The following is a 23,390-nucleotide window of genomic DNA, read 5'->3' on the forward strand; positions in this document are numbered from 1 at the left end:
TGGGCTAAGCAGAACCAGTCCACAGACTAGAAAAAAAAGTGCTTGTCAGTGACTGCAGTGAATTTGAATCATGTTCAAAGACTTATAAGTTTTGGTGGTAAAAAAAAAACCTCCCCTTAGAGTCTTCAGCCTCCAGCCTGCACTTGAAGGACGAGGTGCACAATGCTCTTTACTGCAAGGATTAGCATCTTACACACACACTGCCCCTGTGCACACCAGCCTAGACAGCAATAACTGCTACTGCTCCATAAATCTACTCACTCCAGTAGTTGCTCCACTGCTATCAGAATTTGGCCCAACCCCTGCATCTGGCAGGGAAAATTGCTTGTAAAGGTTCTACAGACGTTCCTCCTTCCCCAAACATGCTCCGATCTTTTAATTGCCTTGTTTCGATTCTCCTTTCATCCCTTCAAATGGGAATAATACAGACAAAGTAGATGACTTGCATCTACATCTGATAGGTGCTGTAGGAATGTTATTGATACTGTTATTAATTCTTTCATTTCAATTTTCTTTTTTCATATACTTCTGCCCCTAGCAAACTCTCAATATGAAATTATTTTCTGAACTGTTTCCAGCCTGCTCCTGATGCTGCTCTCAGAACGATCTGCAGACAGATAATACAGCTGTCAGTTCTCAAGGCTCCCCTGCCATGCTTTGATAAAACCCAAATCATGGTTTTGATGGTGCCAGATTTTACAAGCCTATTAAGCTGTCTCTGCCAAGTGACAGTTTTCCCTTTATGAGCTCTGGGTTGACTCAGGGTTTCCATGGTCTCTGCAACTTTTAACACCCCATCACTGTCCAACTGCCTGCCTTATAGCAACAGACTCAAGTGAGGAAACCAGCACAGCCACGAGGACCAAGCACCTTATTTGCAAGCAGATTAACAAGGAGAAATAGTTGCATTTAAATAGAAAAAAATGTAAACCTGTGACAAAGCTACCCTGATTGTTTTTCCCCAACAGATCTCCATTCACCAAAAAAAAAACAAAAAAATTAACATATATTTCAGTCCTTCCAAAATCTGGCACATTAGAAACTAAGCATGTGACCATGCTCTGCACTGAAAGCCCAGCAGTTAGTGACTCAAACATATGCAGACAATAGAGATGTGGAACAGATAGGAAGGATGAAACCTTTCATTCATTCCAGAACTGTTTCCTTAGCATCAGACAATTGCTATTCTGATGTGCAAATTGGGATTCACAGGTGATACCTGGACATCTCTGGTACTCCCAGATTTGGCCCACATGGATCACAATGCACAGCAGCATCATGCAACACAAGCAGACACTTTAATTAAACATTGACTCTCCAAAATGCTGCTTACTTCCTTTGAGCTTTCATAAGGTTAATCAATTCTTGTGGTAAGAGATCAAATGAGGGAAGGTTCACAGTGAAGTTAAGTATTCCAGGTAAACAGGGAGGGCTCTTCTGGAAGCAGCAGACTGCCCACAGCAGATGGGTTCTTTGAATCACATTCACTTGCTTCTCTTTGCAAGCACCCATAAAACCTCATATTCGAAAACCAAGCTGCTTCTGCTGTACCCTCACACCTTCATGGTGGGTATCAAACCCAGCCTCAAGCTCTCCCCGTCCATATTCCCATCCCCACCTTTTCCTTGATATGACTAGATCCCACTTCCCTTCTCTCCTGAAACCTAGCCGAGCCTGAAGACAACTAGCTGGAAATTTTCTACTGTTGACAAATGTCAAATAAGTTACAATCAAATTGCTCTGAAATGGAGGTCACATAGAGCACTCTCACATTTCCATGAACGTTAGTAGCCCATGGATAACTGACCTGGTAGAAAAGAGCAGCCTAGCAGGCTTTGCCCAAGCCAACACCTGCGCGTTGCCCACAGCCCCGGTTGTCACACAGCCCCATCGGCACCACCGGTAGTGACGACCATGCGCTTCGCTGCAGTCACTACCAAAGTCACATCCAATGTGAGACCATACATTCTGGGGACCCAAAAGACAAGGTTGCACTTACAGGACAACAGTGCACAGAAGAAAGCAGTGATCATGGGCAATAATTCATTTAAAGCTCGCTCTGTAGTGCTGATGCCATTCTTGGATGGCTGAAAAGTTGTGGAGTATGACAGCAACATGAGCTTTATATAGAGACCTAAAGAGTCCCTAGGAATCCTATGTACTGAACAAAAGGTCACAGAAGAAGAAGACATAGAAATAAGTTCAAATGAGAGCAAAAGTAAAACCAGGGCCTAGAGAATGATCTGTGCAAAGACAAATGTAAGAAACTGGATGCATTGAATTTGAGTGTAACATAGGGACAGCTCAGTTGATACACACAGAGGACACAGCAAAGAGCCAGCTTCTTTAAAGTAGGGCCAGTGGTCAGAGGCTGAGGTCAAAAAACTTCAGCCTTGAAATAAAAGCTTGTTTCTCAACAGTGAGAGTAATTAAAGCATTGGAATAGCTTCCCTGGGGAAGTGGCAGACTTTCCACTGCTGGGTGATACACTTCAATCTGCTTCGTCTATCCCTGCACATCCAAGCGTGCCAGATGGACATATGGCAGTGGCCCTGTCCCACATGGCCTGCCCCAAGGCTAAGGGCCTTTGGCTCACGTGTGCCCTACAAAATAAAAGCCTGAAGCCAAGGAGCAGCTTCCCAAGCCAGGGCTCGGCTCTGGCTTCTGTGGCAGGGCAGATGGGAACCTGGGGAACTCAGGACCACACCAGGCTCTCAGAGCACCTGAGCAGTCAGTGACGTCCCAGAGCAGCAGTTCACACTGCCAGACAGGGAGCTTCAACAACAGCGATCCAACAGTCCCTGTATATTTCCAAGTTTTCCCCTGCCCCCCCATATCTCCCTCTCCCAGCATGGTTTGAGTTTTTTACCTTATATTCAGAAACAGAGCCTTTTCTTTTTTTCCCCTCAAGAATTATGGAATTTGCTGAAGAGCAACGTAGATTCAACCACTCGTGAGTAAAGCCCGCAGCAATTAGTCACACACAGATTGCAGAGCCCTCCAGCCATTGCCACCACTCGCTCCTTTTCTTCGCAACTTCTCTCTCCTCAGTTGCACTCTCTGAAGATCACTGCAATACTGGAGACACTGTGTCCAACTATCTTTTTTTGTAAAGGATTTATTTCCCCAAAGCTGTATGTTAGTAAAAAGACTTCTAAGACGCCAGCCCACCACACAGGCCACACAGAGGTGTTGTCCCCTTTCCCCGAAGGCAGCAGCTCTCACATCCAAGTCCACCTGGCAGGGTCCTTCCAGCTCTGGAATCACAGCGAGAGCCCAGTGCTCTGAACTGGCAAGAGGAAAGCAACGGATTGATACAACCATCTGTGCCATCTATGGCCAGCCCGCTGAGACCGCCCCAGAATTGCACGCAGTGACCGCGTCACAGAACAGGCTCGTTTTCCCCAACACATTTCCCTAACGAACGCGTGAGGTACTACGCAAGAAGTCCTGCGAATGACCGGGCCACCGCTGCCTACAACACAAGGATGGGGAAACACTGTTCACTTTGAATTGCTCCCTCCCAAGCGTTTCCAGACACCTGGAAGATTGAGGCCAGTTTAAAGCAACGCATCGCTGTGTGTTCATTTGCCTTTCCATTCATTATACAGATTTCCAACCAAGACACTCTGCTGCAACTTGATAAGCAATTGAGCTAAAGGTACACTTGCTTCCTCGTTGCTAACGCTCCAATAATCATTTTAAGACAGCAGGAATGGCAAGTTAAGTGGCAATAATTTTCCAGTGTGAAGAGGTGAGGTCAATATCTACCTTTCTGCTTTAGATCTCCTGGTAAAAGCATGTGTTGTTTCTTTTTATGCATTGCAGGTGCCTTTCAAGCATACAGTAGGTTGTTTTCTAACAACCTGGAATATCTTGCCTGATGAGATCTCTGTCCAAATTATTGTTTTCCTCCAGGTGGGTCAGGGCTTCTGGCTTTGGCACAATGAGGAAAACGCGTTTGCAGCAAGTGCCCACACTGGCAAGAAGAGCGCTCAGGCACCCACCGCACTGCAACAGGTTCCTTCCCTGCCTTCCAAGCACAGGAGGACGTTTCTCCTTCCTGCCACCCATTTCCCCCCCTCAAGAGAGCACGGCCATTCATGGTCTTTGCTTGTGGTGCTATATTTAATTTCCCTGTCTGACTCATGAAGCTGCATGTGGAAAGGGCTGATCTCACACAGAGGAGGAGCTACGCGTGCATCAGGTACAGTGTGGAATCGTTCCCCTCAAGAGCAAGCGCCAGCGCGTGACACAGCACTCCAGCCAGGCTGCGGTGCTGCTGCCAGAAGAGTCACCTGTCAGAGCTGACAGACCCTCATTAAGCACGTGCCACTTGCAGCTATTTACTTTTATAATGCCTCCTGCCTGGTGGCAAAGTGATGCTGCAGACACTGGTGCTGCTTTAAAAGGAACGTTTCACAAACAGCCATGCAGGAGTTTTATTTCAAAAGAAATTTCCAGCATGGACACTGTTTCCACTCTACTACTCTCCCTCCACTGACACCAGCTGTGCACCCACCCCAGATCCACAGGTGTGTGACAGACCACATTGCACAAGTTGTTAGATCAGGGTTCAGAAAGACAATAATAATCCTTCCTGAACTCACAAGCAAGCACACCAGTTCAGTTAGCTTGCCAGAAAACTTCTCATCCAAGTCTTTCATAGCTCTCTCCCAAAATAGGTGAGGACCGCAAGAATGTCAACAAATATATCCTCATGTCACACCCCTGCCAGCTGAAACAAAAGCCATTTTACAAAGAACGTGAATTGGGAGGGTCTCGTGTTTTGCCTGCAGAGATATGCAGCACATGAGATCTGCCAGCCCCAATGATGTGACTGCAAGAAAGTCTCACCATGGAAAGTGATGGTTTTTCCATCAGGGGTAGGTAGCACTTTTTACCTATATGAAAGGTTTTACCTAAAAACATCGTAACACTTTATTAAGCTGTGTGCTGTTGTGCTTGAGTTATCAATAGGAAAAACAGAACATCAGGGACTACTGCCCTTCTTCTAACCTCTTGGCCTGCGCTCAGGTTATTCAGTAGCTTGGCTGCAGAATGCCTAAGCCATGCGGTCTTTCCCAGCAGCTCTCCCTAGAGCCACCCACTGTGCCACCTTTGAACACTTGTTGCCATTTATCAGACATTTCAGGTCTCTTCACACATTCATGGTTCTTGCTTTACACTGCTTACACCCAACAAAGACAGCAAAAAGGCAGCAGCTGCAAAACAGGGAAATTTTGGTCTGTTTGAACATCAAAGCACAAAGGCAAGCTAGAGCAATGCTTTGGCTGGCCTTCAGGAGCCAAACTGTGCTCCCACCCCAACCTTGGAACAACAGGAGCAAAGAGCTGGGCAAATGCCCTCCTTGCTCCATGTGCGTCTGGCCAGGAATAATTTATCATCCACTGCCACCTCGTGGCACTGCAGCCACAGAGGGACCCACAGGCGAGGAAGGACGGATGGCTCCGCTGCCATTACTCGGCAGTGAACAAGGCGGCTTAAAGGAGCTCTCTGGACTGCACAGCCACGCACCAATGGCCCTGCTGTGTCTCCTGGGCTGGACACCCTGTCAAAACATCTCCCGCCTAATTCCCAGACAGTTAATTTAGCCAAGGACTTTAAAGCCCATCCCTGTTAGCACAACTTTTTGTGAGCACAACAGAACTAAGCAGGTTCAACTATAGCCAAAATTCACTTGACCTAAAATGTTTTACATGTGCTACAGTTACGTCTCTCAAGACATAGAAACTGCTTTCAAATGCCAAATAGAAAGCAGTTAAACCTATTTTTTTTTCCACAGGCTTCTTACAAGTCAACCTGGGAGCATGCACAGAAAGCAAGCTGTCCTGCACGCATCCACCCGTGGCTGCAGCCTCAGAGCCTGAGCCTTCTGCAGGAGGTGTTAGCAGGGGCCCTCCTCCTCCTCGCTGCATGGCTTCTGCCTGTAGTCTGCAGTGTGATTTACTGCTGCCTTGGTTGCCCTTGCTCTTCACGCTGCTTCGCATGCCTGGAATATATGAGGTAAATGGAAACCCAGACTGAGAGAGTAATTGAAGCATCCAGGAACCAACCTTTAAAGCACTAACACACACAGGAACACATACATGCATACATGCCAATATGCTAAGGAACAGCAGCCAATCCGAGAAGCAAGAGGTAATTTTCTTCTGCCTCTTGCTCTTCTCCTGGCTCATGCCACCTGCCACAAGCAGCTATTAAAAAGCCAGCACAAAACACTCCAGCACAAAAGAGAGGGAAACTTAAAAAAAAAAAAAACACCAAACCTCCCCCTCAAATTCTGGCCATCAAAGGGAATTCAATCTCCAGCTGCCTACAATTTAAGAAATACCAAGAAAAATGGTGAGAATAGACTGCAAAATGCCTTTTTTTGGCCACTACACTCACTCACCGAGGGAAAACATTTTTGATGGGACGACCTTTGCATTGAGCTGTGCTGGTAAACACTTTGCAGACCCCAGAAAGAGCAGCTCCTTTTGAGAGCCAAGCTCGATATATAAAAAACCATCCCCAAAAAGCAGCGCTGCAGATGACAGTTAGCAGTATTCTTCTGTTACACTGCTGATGGAAGGGAAAAAAATCATCTCCATTAGTGGCAGTGTGCTCGGCAGCACACCAGGCTCTTCTGCTCCTTCTCCCGGTTTTATTTTCTCTGCGTATCTGCACGCCTTTCCTTTCTCCTGTCACACACACACTCATTGGCCTGTTCCCAGTTTTGTGGCCCTAATAATTCAGTCCTGAACACATTAAAGGCAAATCCAGACAGTCGCCCATATCCCTGGGCCCTCCTCATTAGCCTGCTGTGCACCCCATGTGGTCGCAGTGGGGCCACAGGCCACAGTGAGGCCAAAGGCCCCAAAGGTCTCGCTCAGGGTGAGCTTGTCCCCCAGCCTTCTGCAGGTCACTGCCTGCTGTCCTGTTTCGCTGCTTACCCCGCAAGGGGCCATTTCTCCGCCCGCGCAGGAGAGCCAGGCCACCTGATCCATGGAAAGGGGGATCTGCGCAGCTGGGAGAAGGCCGCGCCGTGCCTGAGGCCTGCCTCAGCCATGGAGGGCAGCAGAAACAGGGCTCGGAGCAGCCACCTGCCCCTCAGCTCCTGCTTGCCCCCTGCATCCCCCTCCTATCCCCATAGCCTCAGCTACTAATGTCACCTGAGCTTTGCTGTGGAAACACCAGCTCGTACATAAGCAGCCGAAAGCCGATACTCTCAGCAACGTGACCTCAGCGAGTCACATCCAACCCCCCATCATGGGCTACAGCAAACGGGATGAGAAGTGCCCAAGCCAGCACCTTGCAAGGCCAGCAAGGTCTCTGAACCTCCTGCAAGCGACACAAGCAGAGGTGCCACCAGCACCCCATGGGCACCAACACTGCTCTGTGCTACCATCCCTGCATCGAGCAGCAAACCAAGAGCTGCAGCAAATGTTTGTTGCATTTCTTACACGTATAACCATACAGTAAATTTATTCTGTGATGGGCTCTGGTTTAACCTGAGAGGAAAGCTTGCTCTGTTTCAAACAACGGGCTGGTCTGAGCATGCAACACCTTTTGGCTAAAAACGGGGCTAATTCCAACACACCACCTGCAGAGAACCAACTCTTTTCTACCAGCCCAGCAGATGCTTCATAGGACCGATGGGGCAGAAGCTGTAAGGGCTGCAGACAAGATTCCTCAGCATGGTCTGGGGCCCAGGAGTGCTATGGAAAACTCCAGACAGTGACAGTTTCTGAGCACAGTCCCATCCAGGCAAGCAGGAAAGCAAAAGGACAAACAATTCTAATAAAAAATTTATCTTTTAAAGTTATGTGACCATAAATGAACACCATGGTGGCAATATCAGACATGATGCTTCCCAGGCTTTTCCTCTTGAAGGTCAGGCAGCCCTCTGACTAATAACATGTGAGAAACACAGCTATAAAGTCTATTCCTCCTCCTGTTCTTTGCCTGCAGAGAGAATATACGTGCCTGAGGATGTACTTCAGATAGCTAGAGCCAAGGATAACTCAAATGATCTTCCCTGATAAAAATATCCGTTGTCATATGGGAGCTCCCAAACCATGATTTTAGGAGAAAATAGGAATGGTTATATTTAAAGGTAGACACAGTTTCCAAAAGGCAGAGGCAAATGTATGTGAATTCAGGCACCAATGCAGATTCTGATATCAGCTGAAGCATTAAAAATGTTATTAGCATATAGTTAGGAGATACTTCTCCTCTTCTGCATCTAAAAATACCACACCAGCACTGGAACAGCACTGGCAGCAGCAGAGCAGGAGGTTGTGTAAGCTGCTGCATGCTGTTGCCAGCCAGAAGCAAAAGGGCCCCAGGTGCTCTCTCGGTCTTGTGGGAAATAGCACATAGACTATCAAGAAGTTTGATTTTTATGACACTTAGCGTAACAAACCCATCAAGCTCAGCCTGAAATTATCATTATGCACAGGTATTCACATCACACATTGGCATCATTTGATACCAGGTCATGCATTTCCTGTAGCACTTTAAAAAGATGCTATAATTTTTTAATGTAGGATCTCCAAATGACTAGTTAAAAACTTGAAGCAGGAAACTACATTTTAGGCCCCATTTTGCAGCCCTGATGTGCATGGGGCAGTGCTTCCTCACAGCAGCAATAATGAAATCCACAGGTCACTCACAGTTTGGTTCCTGCAGGCAAGGGTGCCCATCTGGGCCGTTGCAGTCTGGTGAGGTTCACATCTGGGCCACCCGAAACCTTCTGCTCGGTTGCTTTGGACAAACAGGTCAACAAGGAGGTTCACTGAACAGCAGGAGCTGGACATGCCCTGTGCGTTAAAGGCCAGCACTGCAGACACGACCTTCGCCAAGCAGAGACAGGCACTGGCCACACTCACCAGCGACCCCCGAGCGTGAAGGACCTGAGCCTTCACACGGGGCGCTAAACACAAGGACCTCATCGTCTCCTAGACCGTGATAGACACCTGGATCTTTCTGAAGAGTCTGGGCAGAGGCTTCTTCCCACCTTCCTTGGCAGCGGAGGCCGAGCGCTGGCACAGCCGTCCCGCTGGCTGCCAGCCCCGCTGCAGCCCCCGCGGCCGCTTCCCCCCACACCCCCTCTGACTCCCATATAATCTCAGTTGTTGTTCCAGGAAGATGGCTGTTTTTACTTAAGGCAATTCTATGCCTTTCATTGTGTTTTTAATTTTCTTTTCACCAAGATTCACTCCCACGACTGTGCTCTCTGGCTTCTTCCAGCTTTTGTCCTGTATTTTTACTGCTGGAGTCAGAGATGATTATCTCCAAGAAGGAGATTTCAGCTACATTATGTTGATGTTAAGTGCTGCTTTCTCTGCCCTGTCTGATTTTCCATGCAAGACATTTTCCTATAGCTTTAAGTGTTTTATTATTTGCAAGTTAGTTGCCACGTCTCCAAGTTTCCCTTTCCCTGCTGTGGGGCCAGCATTGCTGGTAGGAGGGAACTGCAGCCATGGGCAGGCCTGAAGGAGCAACCAGCTGAACAGAGAGGGCCACAGAAACCTCCCAAGGACACAGCCACCCTGGGGCCGCCTTCAGCCCCTGCTCCAGGGCCTGCCGCAAGGCCACCGTGACGGGCACACGCAGCTGCCCATGTGCCCACTGACACTGCAGGCTGCGGCACCTGCCCGCCTCCCCGGCAGTGCCCAGGAGAACCTTGTTCCTTCCCAGCCCCTTCCTGGCACTCAGAGATGCTCTAGCAGCCAGGAAGCACCGGTGAGGGCCAGGAGTGAAAATGCATCCGGACGCAGCCCAGAGCTGGCACAAGCTCAGGACAGGAACAGACTGTCCCGAGACACCTCCTGCCCCACAGCGGGAGGGCTCTGAGGAGGCCGCGGGAGCCTCCGAGTCCTGCAGGAGCCCCCGGGGTGCCCTTCCCAGCGCCCAGCCCGGCGGGCCCGGAGCAGCATTAACGCCCGGCTCCTCTCCCGCCTCCGCGGTGCCGGGGCTCGCCAGGGACCAGGCCACCCGCACAGGCTCTGTCACACCGCACAACATCCCACAGGCTGCAGAAATGACATACAGCCAGAGCCATGCAATAGAGTAAGCACTGCTAAAACCCGCTGCTGCCTCAGCATTTTCATTTTCAATCAAAGCAGCATTTTTTTTTGGTTTTTTTTTTTTGTAATAGTTTTTTACCCCTTTGGCATTTTCATTAGAAGACCAACAGAGGGAAAGGAAAAAAAACAACCTCAACAATCTCTGAATGAAAGTTATAAGCAGCCTGACACCTGGTAATGAGATATTTCAAGCCTTAGCCTGGCACTTTTATAGTATTTCTAAACTGAGCACTCAATCAAGCAAACTTACAAAGAATGAAAAGTTTGTTACTCCCAGGCAAATGTCTTTAGGTTTTTCAGCCTTCAGTTCAGCAGTGGAAGAATACAGTGCAAATAAGGCAGGCAAATAGCTGCAAGTAAATACTTTTGCCACAGCACAATTCTCCTCCTCAACAACAGCTTCCAAGATGGCATTTGCAGCTACCTCGGAAGCTCTTAGCTCTTCTCCCTTGAAATACCTCATAATTTTCCTTAAGGAAGTGGAGCTGAAATAACCCAGTTTTGCCCATCCACACTGAGACCTCCCCTTCCCTAAGCAGCTCCACAAGCTAATTCAAGCAAAGTTTAAATAGAAAAGTGTTCCATTTCTAGAGGTTTTTTTTCATTAAAAGACATGTGAAAGAGATGAGGAAAGCCTGTGAAGGGAGAAAGGGAGATGCAGCAAGGGGCTGCCAGGCCCAGACGCCATCGCAGGGCCGAGCGTGGTGGCGGCTCCCTGCGCCCAGCCACGCGTCCGTGCTCACGCTCCCAAGGACACCTGGCGTGGCAGGGAAAAAACAGGGAGAAGAGCAAAACAAGAATGTTCCCTTCAACAGAAACGCATTGAACCTGTAGGTTTGAGCAGCCAACCTTATCTCCATCCCCTGTCCCCACTTGGAGCATCCAATACATCAGAAGACAGCAATGCTTTTGCCCAGCGACCCAAGCCTCTCTCCAATTAATTCCTGCTGCATAATTGGGGCATTTCCACTGCCTTCTCACTCCAAACCCAGCTCAATGCAGACCAGTGCTGGCCCAGCCCAGAAATACGAGCGCTGGCCAGGGCCTCTCCCGCTGCGGAGACTTTTGCTCTCCCGGCTTGGCGCAGACCTGGCCCCACGGCCGTGTCATGCTCTGAAGCACAGGCAGACGCAGCTTGCCCAGTCTCACACCACATCCCTCCTCTGCAGGGTGCGTTGGTGCTGCTCAAACGCCTGGTACCTGTTTGGTACCTGTTCAACTCCAGAAGAGAAAGTCTTCTCCAAGCACAGCCACACTTCAGCCGCTTGCTCAGTAGACCTCCCACAAGCAGTGATGCCATCCGGAAGTCAGTGCTAATTGCAGAGACAAAGAAATCATCTTCCTTTTTCCCATAACAACCCATTGTTATTTTTACACACACACACACAGAGCAGCACCAGTAAAGAACCCTTCTTATTTCAAGCTGTGCTATTATGCTAACTACAGAGAAATCAATATGCCACACTGTAGCTAATAAGTGTCATTCACATCAGTATTTATTCCAAACATGTTTCCCCCATCACGTCTGCTCTGCCTGGAACTGCTCATCACTAAAGAGGAGACCGTTATTTCCAGTGATTTAAGCAGACAGGAGCGAGTTAGTAATTAAAGCACACTTTTGTTCCATTTAATTCTTTTGATTTTAGCTATCAGGGAACGCTGCCTGCTAATGCAGTATCTACTCTATATTCTGTTTCTATCAGTCTATATTCTATTTCTGACATTGCCACCTAGCAGCACCAGTTTCGTGTTTCACCGTTTTGCAGGTGGTTCTCACACCCCAGTAGGGTGATCGGGAAGGCTCTTGACCCAACATTAGCCGTCATTTCTCAGCCCCGTGCCCTGCACAGGATGTTTGGGTCTCTACCAGAGAGCGCACTCGAAGTCATCGTTATGCCAAGCTCCAACATTCCCGTCCTGCAGCACCTTTCCCGCGGGACCCGCTCCGGCTCTCCTAGCCCACGCGCTGGTCCCGTCTCACAGCCCTCCCTGATGGGTGATCCCCATGGGTGGCTACTGCAGAGCAACACGTTGAACCAAACCCAAAACCTTCCAACTACTCCATCTACCTGGGCCAAACTATAAGTATTTTTCAAGTTAAATCCCAATTAGGGACAAGCCAGAAGTCTTCTACTGGTCATGGAAAATGAGCAAGGATTTGAGGTCGTCCCCAAAGGGACAGATCTCCCTGGCATCTTGCATCAGGGCAAACGCAACCACCCAAACACGGGATGGATCCGTGGTTTGGATCCGAGGAGCAGGGATGCCTAACGAAGGGGCTAATGTTACTGCCCTAAAGAACGAATCCCAGGGACGGATTGAGGGCCAGCACTAATTACCAGCCCACACAGGCTTGTGGATTATACGTTGCGGATCCTGTTATGCTAGAATACAGCCAGGCATGTTATTGCAAGCAGACAACCATCCATGTAAACGGCAGAGGGGTAAAGAGAAAAGGAAAAAATACATTTTGTTTTCCCTATGACTTCGTCCATGAATTCTCTTGATTCCATTAATTCGCCTGATTTATAGCGATATTAAAAAGCTAAAGTTCTCATTCATTTTCCTAAATTTCTTAAAACAAACTCACACCACACAAAACAATGGACCAGACACCTTAAAAGAAATAGCACAGGAACTCATACACCAGTTAGGCTCCATCCACTTAGGCCTAGTTAGTGGGAGTGGGGCAGTACATGAGAGCCCATTTTCCAGCAGGTTTTCTGTTAAACTCACCAGCTACCTGCTTTTCTCCTCCTGCTCCCAAACGTAAACCTTCCTCCCCTCTGCTCACACCTGCTCCAGCTGAAAACACCATTTAGTTGTACCAGTGAAAAGCAGTGGGAATGGGCAGGCCGTGTTTCTTCAAATGGACAAACCCCACTTGAATCTGGCTGCGGAGGGGAGTCTGAGGAATCTTTCACTTACACATTGCTACCCAAGATCACATACCGACTGTTTTGCTGTCCCTGCCTTTGTCATGTTTTTCTTACATTAGGGCAATAGAGACATCTAGAGATGGCAGACGGCGGGTTGCCGGTTTCTGGAAGAGCAGACTTCGGGTTGCCGGTTTCTGGAAGAGCAGAGCTCCCCGCAGAACAGGCAGCCTGGGGCCATCACGCGCACGGGGCGGCAGCCGCCTCCTTCCCGGCGCCAGGGCCCCTCCAGCCCCGGCGCCAGCAGCCGCCCCTCTGCGTCCAGCGGCGACACCGGCACCACGCAGCGTCCGGAGGGGCGGGAGAGGCACAGCCAGTGACACCCCGTAAATCCAGGCCTCAGTATTTCATATTCTCTGCAGGGAGACTCCCCGGAGACTTCCAGGTAAATCACAGGAGCTGCAAGAACCGCCAGGTTCCAGCGAGGCCAGAAGGCTCAAAGAGCAAAGCAATGTAGTATTTTACACGCGATCCTGGATACATCCTTCATTTTTAATCAGCTTCCAGAACAGGGGGAACCAAATACACCAGGAGGTTGGAGCGCACGACTGCTGCACTGCAACCGAGCATTTTGCTTGTAGCTAGGCACCAGATATTTATATTTGCTTTTAACTAAATCAAGCAGTAAAACCGTCCTTCAGTTGACCCATTTTTACATGCCTACAGCCAAATTGATGAGAAAAGTCAAATCACAGCCCGGAACAAGTAGCACAACCTACCCATTTCACTGACACATGCACCAAATTCATATGACTTTACAGAATATTTTTAACAGAACATTCAATGTCCACTTGAACAGTATTTTATGATGTTATAAAAAACCTGGAGCAGTGTTTGCTGGGTGTTTTCATCCCGCTCATGTTGAGCACCCCAGCACTAAAACACGTTCAGCTACAGTGTGCCACAACTAGCGCCTTGTGATGAGCCAGGAATGAGCCACCCGTCCCCAGAGTGTCCTCGCAGGCTGCCAAGTGTCACACCTGGCAAACGAGGGAAAACAGGATTCAAGGACACAAACTGCAGCAGTAAAGTCAGCTACGCTTAGTCTCTTAAAGAAACCAGAAACACATTTGAGTACCTTGCCAGGCTGCGGCTCGGCTGCTCACCGGCACTTAGGAGATTTTCTGCACGGCCAAGGCCCCAGCCCCGCGGCAGCGAGTGGCGCCTGCGAGCGCTGCCCGCAGCTCCGCTGTGTGCGCCAAGGCCGCCGCCGCGCCAGCGCGTCCTCCCGCTCACGTTACCCCCGTGCACCCGCACAGAACTGGAACAGGGGGAATCCAACAGGAACCAGGTCCGTGGCTTTGGCACACGACAGGCAGAGCAGGTGCCAAGCAGTCTCTTCTGGACTAACTTCCAACTCGAATATTAGAAGAGGGAACATTTATTTTAACGACACAAGCACTATTTTCCCCACTTGTATTTTACAAGTGCTTTTTAATAGTGTTTTTAATTTAAAATTATTCTTATCTGTTTCACATAATAAACGACACTAGATGAAAGCAAAAATGTAAATGGGATGTTTTGTGACTTCAGACATCCTCCCTCTCTCTGCCTGACAAAGCAGCAGGAGGTCAATATATTCTTCTAGGAGAAGATGCACCTTTAAGCATCAAGCGATGCAGGTTTACCCAGGTACTCCTGTCACTGACTATGGCAGCACTTTCGCGGTAAGAAATATTTGTAAACAAAACCAAGTTGTTCCAAGTCATAAATAGAGCCAATAATCAAAGTATGAGGTACCAGAACAGATGATGAACAGTAGGAGAATTAAGAGGAAAAAAAAAAAAAAAGATTTTTTTTTTTAAACAGAGCTGCATGAGCAAAATAGCTGCATTCGAGCAGCAAAAGCATTCAGAGACAGGAGTGGGCACAGGGCTCACTGGCTTCTGGAAGGCTCAATTCTGATGGAGTTTTTCAGGACTTGGTTAAATCCATCATGATGTTTAGTGACAGTCTGATATTTGCTTTAATTTGCCGTAAGACATGGAACTGAATATTGTTTTAAATCTAAACTAGCTGAATAGTATTAGACAAAACACAAGAAATTGTGTCCTTTGAGAGTATGTAATTGTAACTAAAAACAAAGATAACCACTTTGGCAGCTTTTCTTTAGGTGAGAGCACAGCACGAGTCCCAGCTTTCCTTGATGTTAAGGCAGCATTAGAGCCAACAGCTTTTTCACAGGCAGGACCAGCCAAAGCTGCTCACAACTAGTCCACGTCTCCCCGCTGAGCTGCCGAGATTGTGACTCCTTAAAACAAAACTGCAGTTTACCTTGCAAGATCTGCGTCGCTCACACAAGCCCTGAGGTCCCCACAGTGGAGCAGGAGCCCTGACACACTCGTCAGCTCCACAATGGCGATGTGGATCGTCTGCCACTGCTGCCCTTCTTCTAGGTAAGCATCAAAGTCCCTAAAATAACTGCTCAGGCACTGCAGGCCAAAGTTGAATCACTACTTGTGTTTCTGGCACAAGGAACTGACACGGGTTGGCAAAACACACCAACACCAAACACAAAAACAGCATTCAGGGAACTGAGCTGATTAAATTACCTGTGGTAGAAAGAGACCAAGGAGATGAGCAGTCACCAGGTGTTTCCAGCAAAGATACTCTCACACACCCGGCTTCACTCTCCCGCAGAATTCGAAATCCAAACTTGCTCGCACCTCCCCTCTTCTCTTCAATAAGGACCTACTGCATCCAACTCAGAAGACTTTACCTCTGTGGACAGGAGTACAAGCCGGGCAACTTAGCTCTGCTCAAGTTGCAGAGGGGCCAGCAGCGGCTCTGAAGCCAAGTGAGCTCTAACCACCCCCAGGTCACCCCACACTACAGGGCCCCCTGGATCTCCATGGCTCAGTCATCTGCTGCCATCTGTTGACAAGTTCCCACCTCAGAAAACAGGCATTTCTCCTGATGCACAGCAGTTATCCCCATCTTTGAAGGCAGCACTACAAGCAGCGGCGATCCTATGGACACCACAAGGGGGTTTCCAACACATCCATGGTTCTGAGGCGCCACCCGGCTTTCCCCTACAATGACTACCTGCTCTGCTCGGAGAGGACCCTCCCCAGCAGCTCGCTCTGCTCCACAAGCACCAAGCTTTAAAGACACCAAATCAGGGTTTAACACATCTGAGAATGTCAGTGACCCCCCTTTAAAGTAGTCACAGCCCTGCGTTCAGTCACTGCTCAGTCTCATTTCAGAAGTTACCTGGGTCTTCAGAGAGCAGCCATGGTCCCCCGGTGAAGGCCTTCCTCACCAGCGAGCTGCGAACTGACACAGACTCAGAGATCACCACAGGACTCAGACCAGCGGCTTCTGCTTCCACAGTGGCGCTCCAAGTCTGCGCCTATCGCTCCATTTGTTAGATGAGACACTTGTGTGGAATACCGGCTTACAAACAGGGCCACTACCAACATCCTGAAAGGTGCAAACCTGAACCTCTTTGAACCTAGAAACCCTCCTTTAAGTATTTATTCATAGGAGGTAACTTATCCTAAGACAAATATCAAAATCTCAGACTGTTTTCCCAAAAGTACGCACTGGTACAGCTTTCTGACTGAGAAGCCACCTGCCCCAGCTACCTTTTAAAATCTTAAGAAAAAAAAATCTGAAAACTCATGGTGTAGTCCTACATTAGGAACCGCCCCACAAGTGCTGTAGTTGTGAAGACTCACAAAGCATTCTCCATATAAAGCCTTATGGAAACTCATGCTGCAAATTACACTGCACATGGCAAAATTTGATGTGGAAAAGGTGCAGCTGCTGCTGTATGCTCACCTCAGAGTCGGTCTTTCCACCGCTCTCATTTCTCTTTAGTAATTTTCTGAAAGTTATCAAGTTGGCTCCAGCAGGACGGTGCTACGAAGTAACTACTCCAGCTCATCAACTGACATACTTCTCTATTAGGGTCATCATAATGCGTTTGTGAAGTATTAAAGCACTTAATACTCTTACTACAGGTAAACTGTACTTGGTACTGGAAAAGAGCAATGTGTTTGATCTCCAAAACTGCCTTAAAACATGATGAATGTAAAACTGACAGGAAACCTGAAGCCATAGTCAATTCATACGAAGGAAGCCTTTCTACAGAGCCACTGGTCTCCTTCCATCAGGTATCTGGAACATGTAGTCCCCAAGATTGATAAAAACCAACACTTTTCTTTTATAAAATGAGCAACAGAAGCTTGAGGTGCTCTTCAGGGTCTTTTTAAGAAGTGCAACAGCTCAGCTTGTGTGTATGATCAGTGCCCAATGCTGCAGAAGTATCTCCATGAAGAATCAAGAACATTTCTGTGACCAGTTTAATTTTGCAGTAAATTAGAAAAATGGAGCTAAGACTTTTTTTACTTCATAACTACTCTTTGTAGTTCGGTTTACAGAGCTCCGTTTCCAGGCCAAATTTTTGCCCGAGAAGATCATAAAGGTCACTTTCCAGTTACTGATATTGAAGCTCACACTGGTCACGCTTTACTGGTTTGGGGGCCATTTGCAGTGCAGACTTTTGTGAACTTTACCAGAAAGCAACAGATGCAAGAGGAAAACCAGCACTCTCAGTACTTTTGCTCCTCTTAGTCTTGTTGCAACTCCCTTTACCATAGCACCCTCAGGGGCACCACCAGAACATGTATTTTAACCATTCCTTTGCAACTCTACTTGTTCATCACACAAAAGATGGACTAGGTTAAGACTGTATCTGCCTGCTTAGGAAAAAAAAAAGTGATTTTCCTCATAAAAAAGTATCTATTCAACCTACTTCCATTTGGCAAGTTACAAACTATGCAGTTTAAAGACGTTGCGCCTCACGCATTATTTCCATCCCAAGGCTCTCTGAAGTTTTGTGACAGTAGTAGCACCTTCCAAGGCACTTCTAGTCAAGCCGTTATGAACATGACATCAGGAAAATTGTTTCCAAGTGTTCATATCGAGGAAAATTATAAATTCATAACAGCTTTAAAGCCCGTTACAAAAACTTTGCTGAACTTTCCTATGAACTTTCCTAATAGACTCCAAAGCAAACATAAGGCACGGGATTTCCAGCTGCTGCTGAAGGGCGATACAATCAGCAGAGAAGCTTCCTTCCCCTTCTCTACTGTCTCCAAGCAGCTCTTTGTCCACTCACTTGCTCTGTGCATTCCCCTGAAAGAAGCTGTTGATTTTCCTGTCAAGAGTTCTATGCCCTCATGTGTATCTAACATGTATCATGTTAGATACCTAAATGACAGCACAATACTAGACATTCACTGCTTGCTGGTTCAGAACTCCTTACTCACTTGCTTCAAATGGGATTTTAAAAGATTCCAAACCAAACAGTTAAGTGGGAGCACCGACTCTGTACAAGATTATTTCCCAGAAACATCAAACAAGAAATTTGAGAGAAAAAAATTATTTACACCTCTGTCCAGTTATACCCTGCACGTTTTGAAAGAAGTGTGTGTGATCCAAAAAAAACCCATCAAACATCTTAACTACTCCACAATCCTAGAGCTTTTTAAATAATCTTGACTACAACCAAAAATAGCTTCTGGCAGGGCACCTTCTATTATTTAGCCTACAGGTGAAGCACTGGAGTTGCATGTATGTAGAGAGACAATTACCTGAGAGGTGACCCAACCTCAGGACGAGGAACACACAGCTCAGAATTCCCCTAGCCGCAGTTATTTTATAAAATTGTCTGTAATTCATTTAGAAGAAAGCCAGGTCGATATTAAAAGTATATTAGTATTATTAACAAATAAAAGTTGCAATCATGGATGGTGTAGAACCCAAAGGTCTGCGCCAAGTCCTTTCGTGAAGCAAAGTCAGAATTTTAGCACCTTAAATAGCTGTCTGTTACAAGCATTCTTGCACGTACAGCTAGGAATCATTAAAATACTGCTTGGAAACACCAGAGTCCATTTGAACCATTTATTAGTATCCTCTTTTACAAGTTTTAGAAAAAGAATCCCAGGATTTTGCCTCCTGTGTGTTTTCGCCTAGCCTCCTCGTGGTCCATGATGCCAGCTGAGGTTGTCAGTACTATGTACCTATTAAGAAAGAAAAAGTGCTCAGTAATTTAAGTTTTGTCCTATACTCATGCAGACCCGACAGCATTATAACTTCATTTCTGTACTACGGCAGTTAATATTTATCAAAATTTGCATAATATAACTAAGATTGGGTTAGCAAACATCAGACAAAATGCAACACTTCTCACAAAGCACAAAAGATATTCATAGGCTTCAGGTTTACAAATATTTGTACATATTTCTCACATACACTCCTTCTGTCAAGTCACTTCAACCACTCCAGCGCTACCAACTCTATAGTTTCCACACCAAGTTGGCTGCTGTTTTAAGCAGACGTTTTTCTTTGGAGCAGGTATGGTTGCCATGGTGCCAGACAGCTTCGCAAGTCTGACTGCTTTATCACGGCTTTTAGCACTGCTCCGTGTTTTGAACATAGCTCACTGCAATGCAGATGGATATCTGCACTGACAACTACAGCTTCCTTAGTAATTTCTAATGCCAACATCTGGATTATCAGTATATTTCATCCACAGTTTGATGATTAAGAACCTTCTGTGTCAGCACTCTACAAATACCCTTAAAAAAAATACTCAATATGGCACTACACAGTAGTACGCTACAGATACAGCAAAGCTAACTCTAGAGTTTTAACAACAGAAATGACAAGAACTACTAATCTTGTCTTTGACCGGACTACACAAGTCAAGACTCTTCTAACTCTGTGCTTCACATCACTGTGATTCATTACTCTTGACTTGGTGATGTTTGGGAATGATCACCATACTGAACAATAATAGGATTTTGGACGTTTAACAGTATCTCTAAGTCTTGTATCACTTCATACCCAATTCATGCACTCCCAATGAGCATGACTACAGTAGCAAGACTTACTGCCATTGATATGATACCCTACATTACTCACTCCCCACTTGTAGATGACGACCAGTAAAATTAAAGCAAGCAAAATCCAGTAACTGTTTTCACCATTCTTCCTATTGTTTCAGTGCAAATCAAAAGTAAGTCCTTAGTAAACAGAGCCACTTTAAAACTAGTTAAAAAACCCATTTATATGGCAAGTTAACCTTTAGGCTGATTTCTACTTTCAGTCTCATTATCAAAAAAAAGTATGAAATGAATCTAGCTTAGTCAGTATGGAAGCATAACAAAAAACTCCTTCCATACATTCCCTTCTCCAACTTATTTCACACAGGACAAGTAATTAACCTCTCCATACTTACCCAAATTGACGTGAAGGCAGCAGGTTGTTCTGCCACTTTTCCAAATCCTTCAGCTGAACATCAAATCTGGGACTGATTACACCACACTATAAAACAGAACTCCATTACAAACTGAAAAACTTCATAAACTGCATTTATACATTTCTCATTCTAACTCACTGCATGAAAGAATTAACAACTGCATTTTAAATCTTTTCTTCTTAATTGTCATCAAAATTCAAGTTCCAAGGAGCATTCCCCATTACTCATAACATGCAACAAGTCTTTTTCCTCAGAGATGTTAAGACTCTCACACAGCTAAACAGCTTTTATTTCCTTAGCCTTGCCCCTCCCCACTCCTGGCCTACGTGGAGTTACTTATATTGCTAGTGAGGCTACAGTAACAATTTACTGGCTAGACCTGGAAGAGTACAAAAGCATACCCTGCCATTAAAGATCAACACCCTACATCTTCAAAAAATATATATCCCTGAATTACCCAGGGATACATTTCTTGGAAAAATTATCACATGTCATTAGCCAAAAATACACAGATATTTTAAACAAGGAGAAAATAAACATGCAAAAAAAAATCTTTTTCAGGTTAAGTGTAGTAATTATTCACCATGACCACTACTACCATTTTCAATTAGTTCAATAAATACCTAGAACAAAACTAAAAGTACATCTTCTGCACTGACAGACATTTTGTAGAACCAACTTTTCTTTTATTTCTACTTCTGGAAGCATAATGTTCAGCTGTACCACTCAAGATCATCTACAGAGTCACCAAGAGACAGTTTAAGGAACACTGTACTCAAAACTGACATACATCGCAAAACCGAACACCACCCAGGTCATCAGTGTTATAATTCTCTTCCTGCTACGCTCAAGTAATTTTTAGCTGCAAGATTTGTTCATCATCATGATATTACCCAGTATATTTTGAACTATTTTTTGATTTATTGAAAGAGCACCTCTCACTTGAAAAGTTTAATTGGAAACAATGTTACATTGCAAAGACATCACTAAACTAGACAACCCAACATTTTAAGCCAAATATACCCAAAAAACACACCAACTGTCAAGATGTACATAAACAGATCATATGCCCCAGCAGCTTAAGAAGCACCAATGGAATTGGAGAATGCACCATTTAACCTCCCCTTAGCTGCAAGCAAAGCCCATCCAGCAGCAGCAGTAAAGCTTGTGGTCTCTCCATTTGCAGGTATTAAGAATCAACTACAAAACTCAACTGCTCTCCATCAACGCAAACATCTTTTAAATTGCTTAAAAGTAAAAGAAAACGAAATCATCAGTTAACTAAAATGAAAAATACAATGCACTTTCAAGCTTGTATTCTGTGTCTAGCAGAACTGCAGCTAGGCAAACACATCATTTTGAAATAACACGCTAAGCTACGGAGAGCAACCATGTGGAAAATACCATTTTCTTTACAAGTAACATTTCCAGATCTGGATAAAACAGTCCTAGATTTAATCAGTTGCCTAGAGAACCGAGTTCAGAAAGACAAACCCTACCTTGTTGAGTCTGCCTGTGAGATTGACAACAATCTTCCCAGCTCTGTGATCATCAATTATCTCAAACTCACCAATGTAACCTGAAAGACATTAGAAAGAAGATAAAACCAGACGTTTAACATGTAGCTACATATGATTCATTTTAATTAGGTTACACAAAACTTGTTCAAACAACTTCATTTAGGTAAGTCTAAAAAACACTTAAAAAAAACAGAATTCAGATAGTTTCCGAAGTGTTTATTTTCAGCAGTTTAACCCATTTCAGTGAATCTGTTGCAAATCAAATGCCCTAAAGGACTATTATATTCAGCTTTTCAGAACTTGTCTCATACCTGCAGAACCCTTGCAATAGTTCTATATCTTAGAAGTTCTTTTTAGAGATAATACAGCAATCAAATAAGCTTTCCCCTCCAAACAGCAAACCCATCTAAAGACATATATACATAGCTCGCAGAATCATTCTACAATGGCTATTACAACCCCAAAATTGTTAAAATCTAAACATAACTATGTTGTCACCCTAGCAACACACTTGAGCTTTTCCAAAAGATCTCCTTCATTAAAGCAACAGCCCAAAACCACAAACGAGCGCTCACCGTCACCCAGGAATTATCTGTTTCATTTAAACCATTTACAGTTTTGAAGGAACCATCTAAAATTAACATACTGCATTCTCCTGATGATCCTTCACAGCAAAAAAGGGCAGCTTTGCGAAGGCCGAACTTACCATGCTTCATCATCACAGTTAAAAACCGGACAATTACTTTGGAGCACGGCCTGATGAGAACTTGGCGTTTTCCACGTTTCTCTGCATTGTTGATGCTTTTAAGAGCATCGGCCAAAACGTTCATGCGCACCATGATGCCTGGTGGAGGGGGGAAGAAGCAGCAGTTACGTATACCAGCTTGACATTACAAATATGCTGTGAAATGAACTCTTTTTAAAGCCCTAAAAGTTCTAGCACTCTCACAGAAAGTTACACTACAGATGAAAAAGCACTTTTACCCTAGCAAATAATAAGTCAACTCATGTAGCCAGCTATGTCCAAAGGGATTCATAACCACTGTAACAGCTTGGGACACCTGACATACTGCTCCTGTAATATGACTCTATCAATAGACATATACACACAGGTTTAAAATACACTACCTAGAAGACACTTCACCAACATGGCAGCTTTCGTAGGTGAATCATCTAAGGCTTCAAAACTCCCGGAGCATTAGCTCTGTTGGAGAACCAGCAGACCTGTGACACTAGGGACACCTGACAGGCTGCTCTCAGAGGGGAACCGGGCACCGACTTCTGCACCCTGGTGAGGAACGCGGAGCTCTCCCGGGCCCACGAGGCGCTGCGGGACATGATGCTGCGGTGCCACCTCCTAGCAGAGCGCGCGGGCGGCGCTGGGCAGCAAAGTGGCCCCGCCGCTGGGCCGGCGTCGAGTCCAGCCATTGCCGAGGAGGCCGCCCTGCAGCACGGGGCTGTTTCACCGCCCGCACAGCCCCCCACGCGACGCTCGGCCCGTCACGACCCGAACCCGGCCCTGCTCTGCGCAGAGAGCAGCCGCAGCCCAGAGGCGCTGCCCTCCCCCTCG

The 23,390-nt window shown here is 46.2% G+C and overlaps 1 protein-coding gene across 1 annotated transcript; it reads right to left on the minus strand.

The window, feature by feature from the left end:
* Positions 1 to 18,926: 18,926 nt before the first annotated feature.
* RPS15A (ribosomal protein S15a) lies at positions 18,927 to 22,664 on the minus strand. The gene is made up of 4 exons (XM_010224337.2): positions 22,527 to 22,664; positions 21,800 to 21,879; positions 20,280 to 20,365; positions 18,927 to 19,059 (listed from the first exon to the last, which is right to left on the minus strand). Exons 1-4 carry the CDS (start codon positions 22,657 to 22,659, stop codon positions 18,966 to 18,968), a joined length of 393 nt encoding a protein of 130 aa, XP_010222639.1. The 5' UTR covers positions 22,660 to 22,664; the 3' UTR covers positions 18,927 to 18,965.
* Between the last annotated feature and the right edge of the window lie 726 nt (positions 22,665 to 23,390).

This window comes from Tinamus guttatus, unplaced genomic scaffold (genome assembly GCF_059628265.1).
Source record: "Tinamus guttatus ecotype Peru unplaced genomic scaffold, ASM5962826v1 Tinamus_guttatus_pri_ptg000172l, whole genome shotgun sequence".
NCBI lineage: Eukaryota > Metazoa > Chordata > Aves > Tinamiformes > Tinamidae > Tinamus > Tinamus guttatus.

Excerpts from the sequence above, each read along its gene's own strand:
- RPS15A (XM_010224337.2), bottom strand. The coding sequence starts at position 22,659 with ATGGTGCGCATGAACGTTTTGGCCGATGCTCTTAAAAGCATCAACAAT. Across the intron at positions 21,880-22,526 it reads AACTGTGATGATGAAGCATG|GTTACATTGGTGAGTTTGAG; the intron begins GTAAGTTCGGCC and ends AATGTCTTTCAG. Across the intron at positions 19,060-20,279 it reads CTGCCTTCACGTCAATTTGG|GTACATAGTACTGACAACCT; the intron begins GTAAGTATGGAG and ends CTTTCTTAATAG.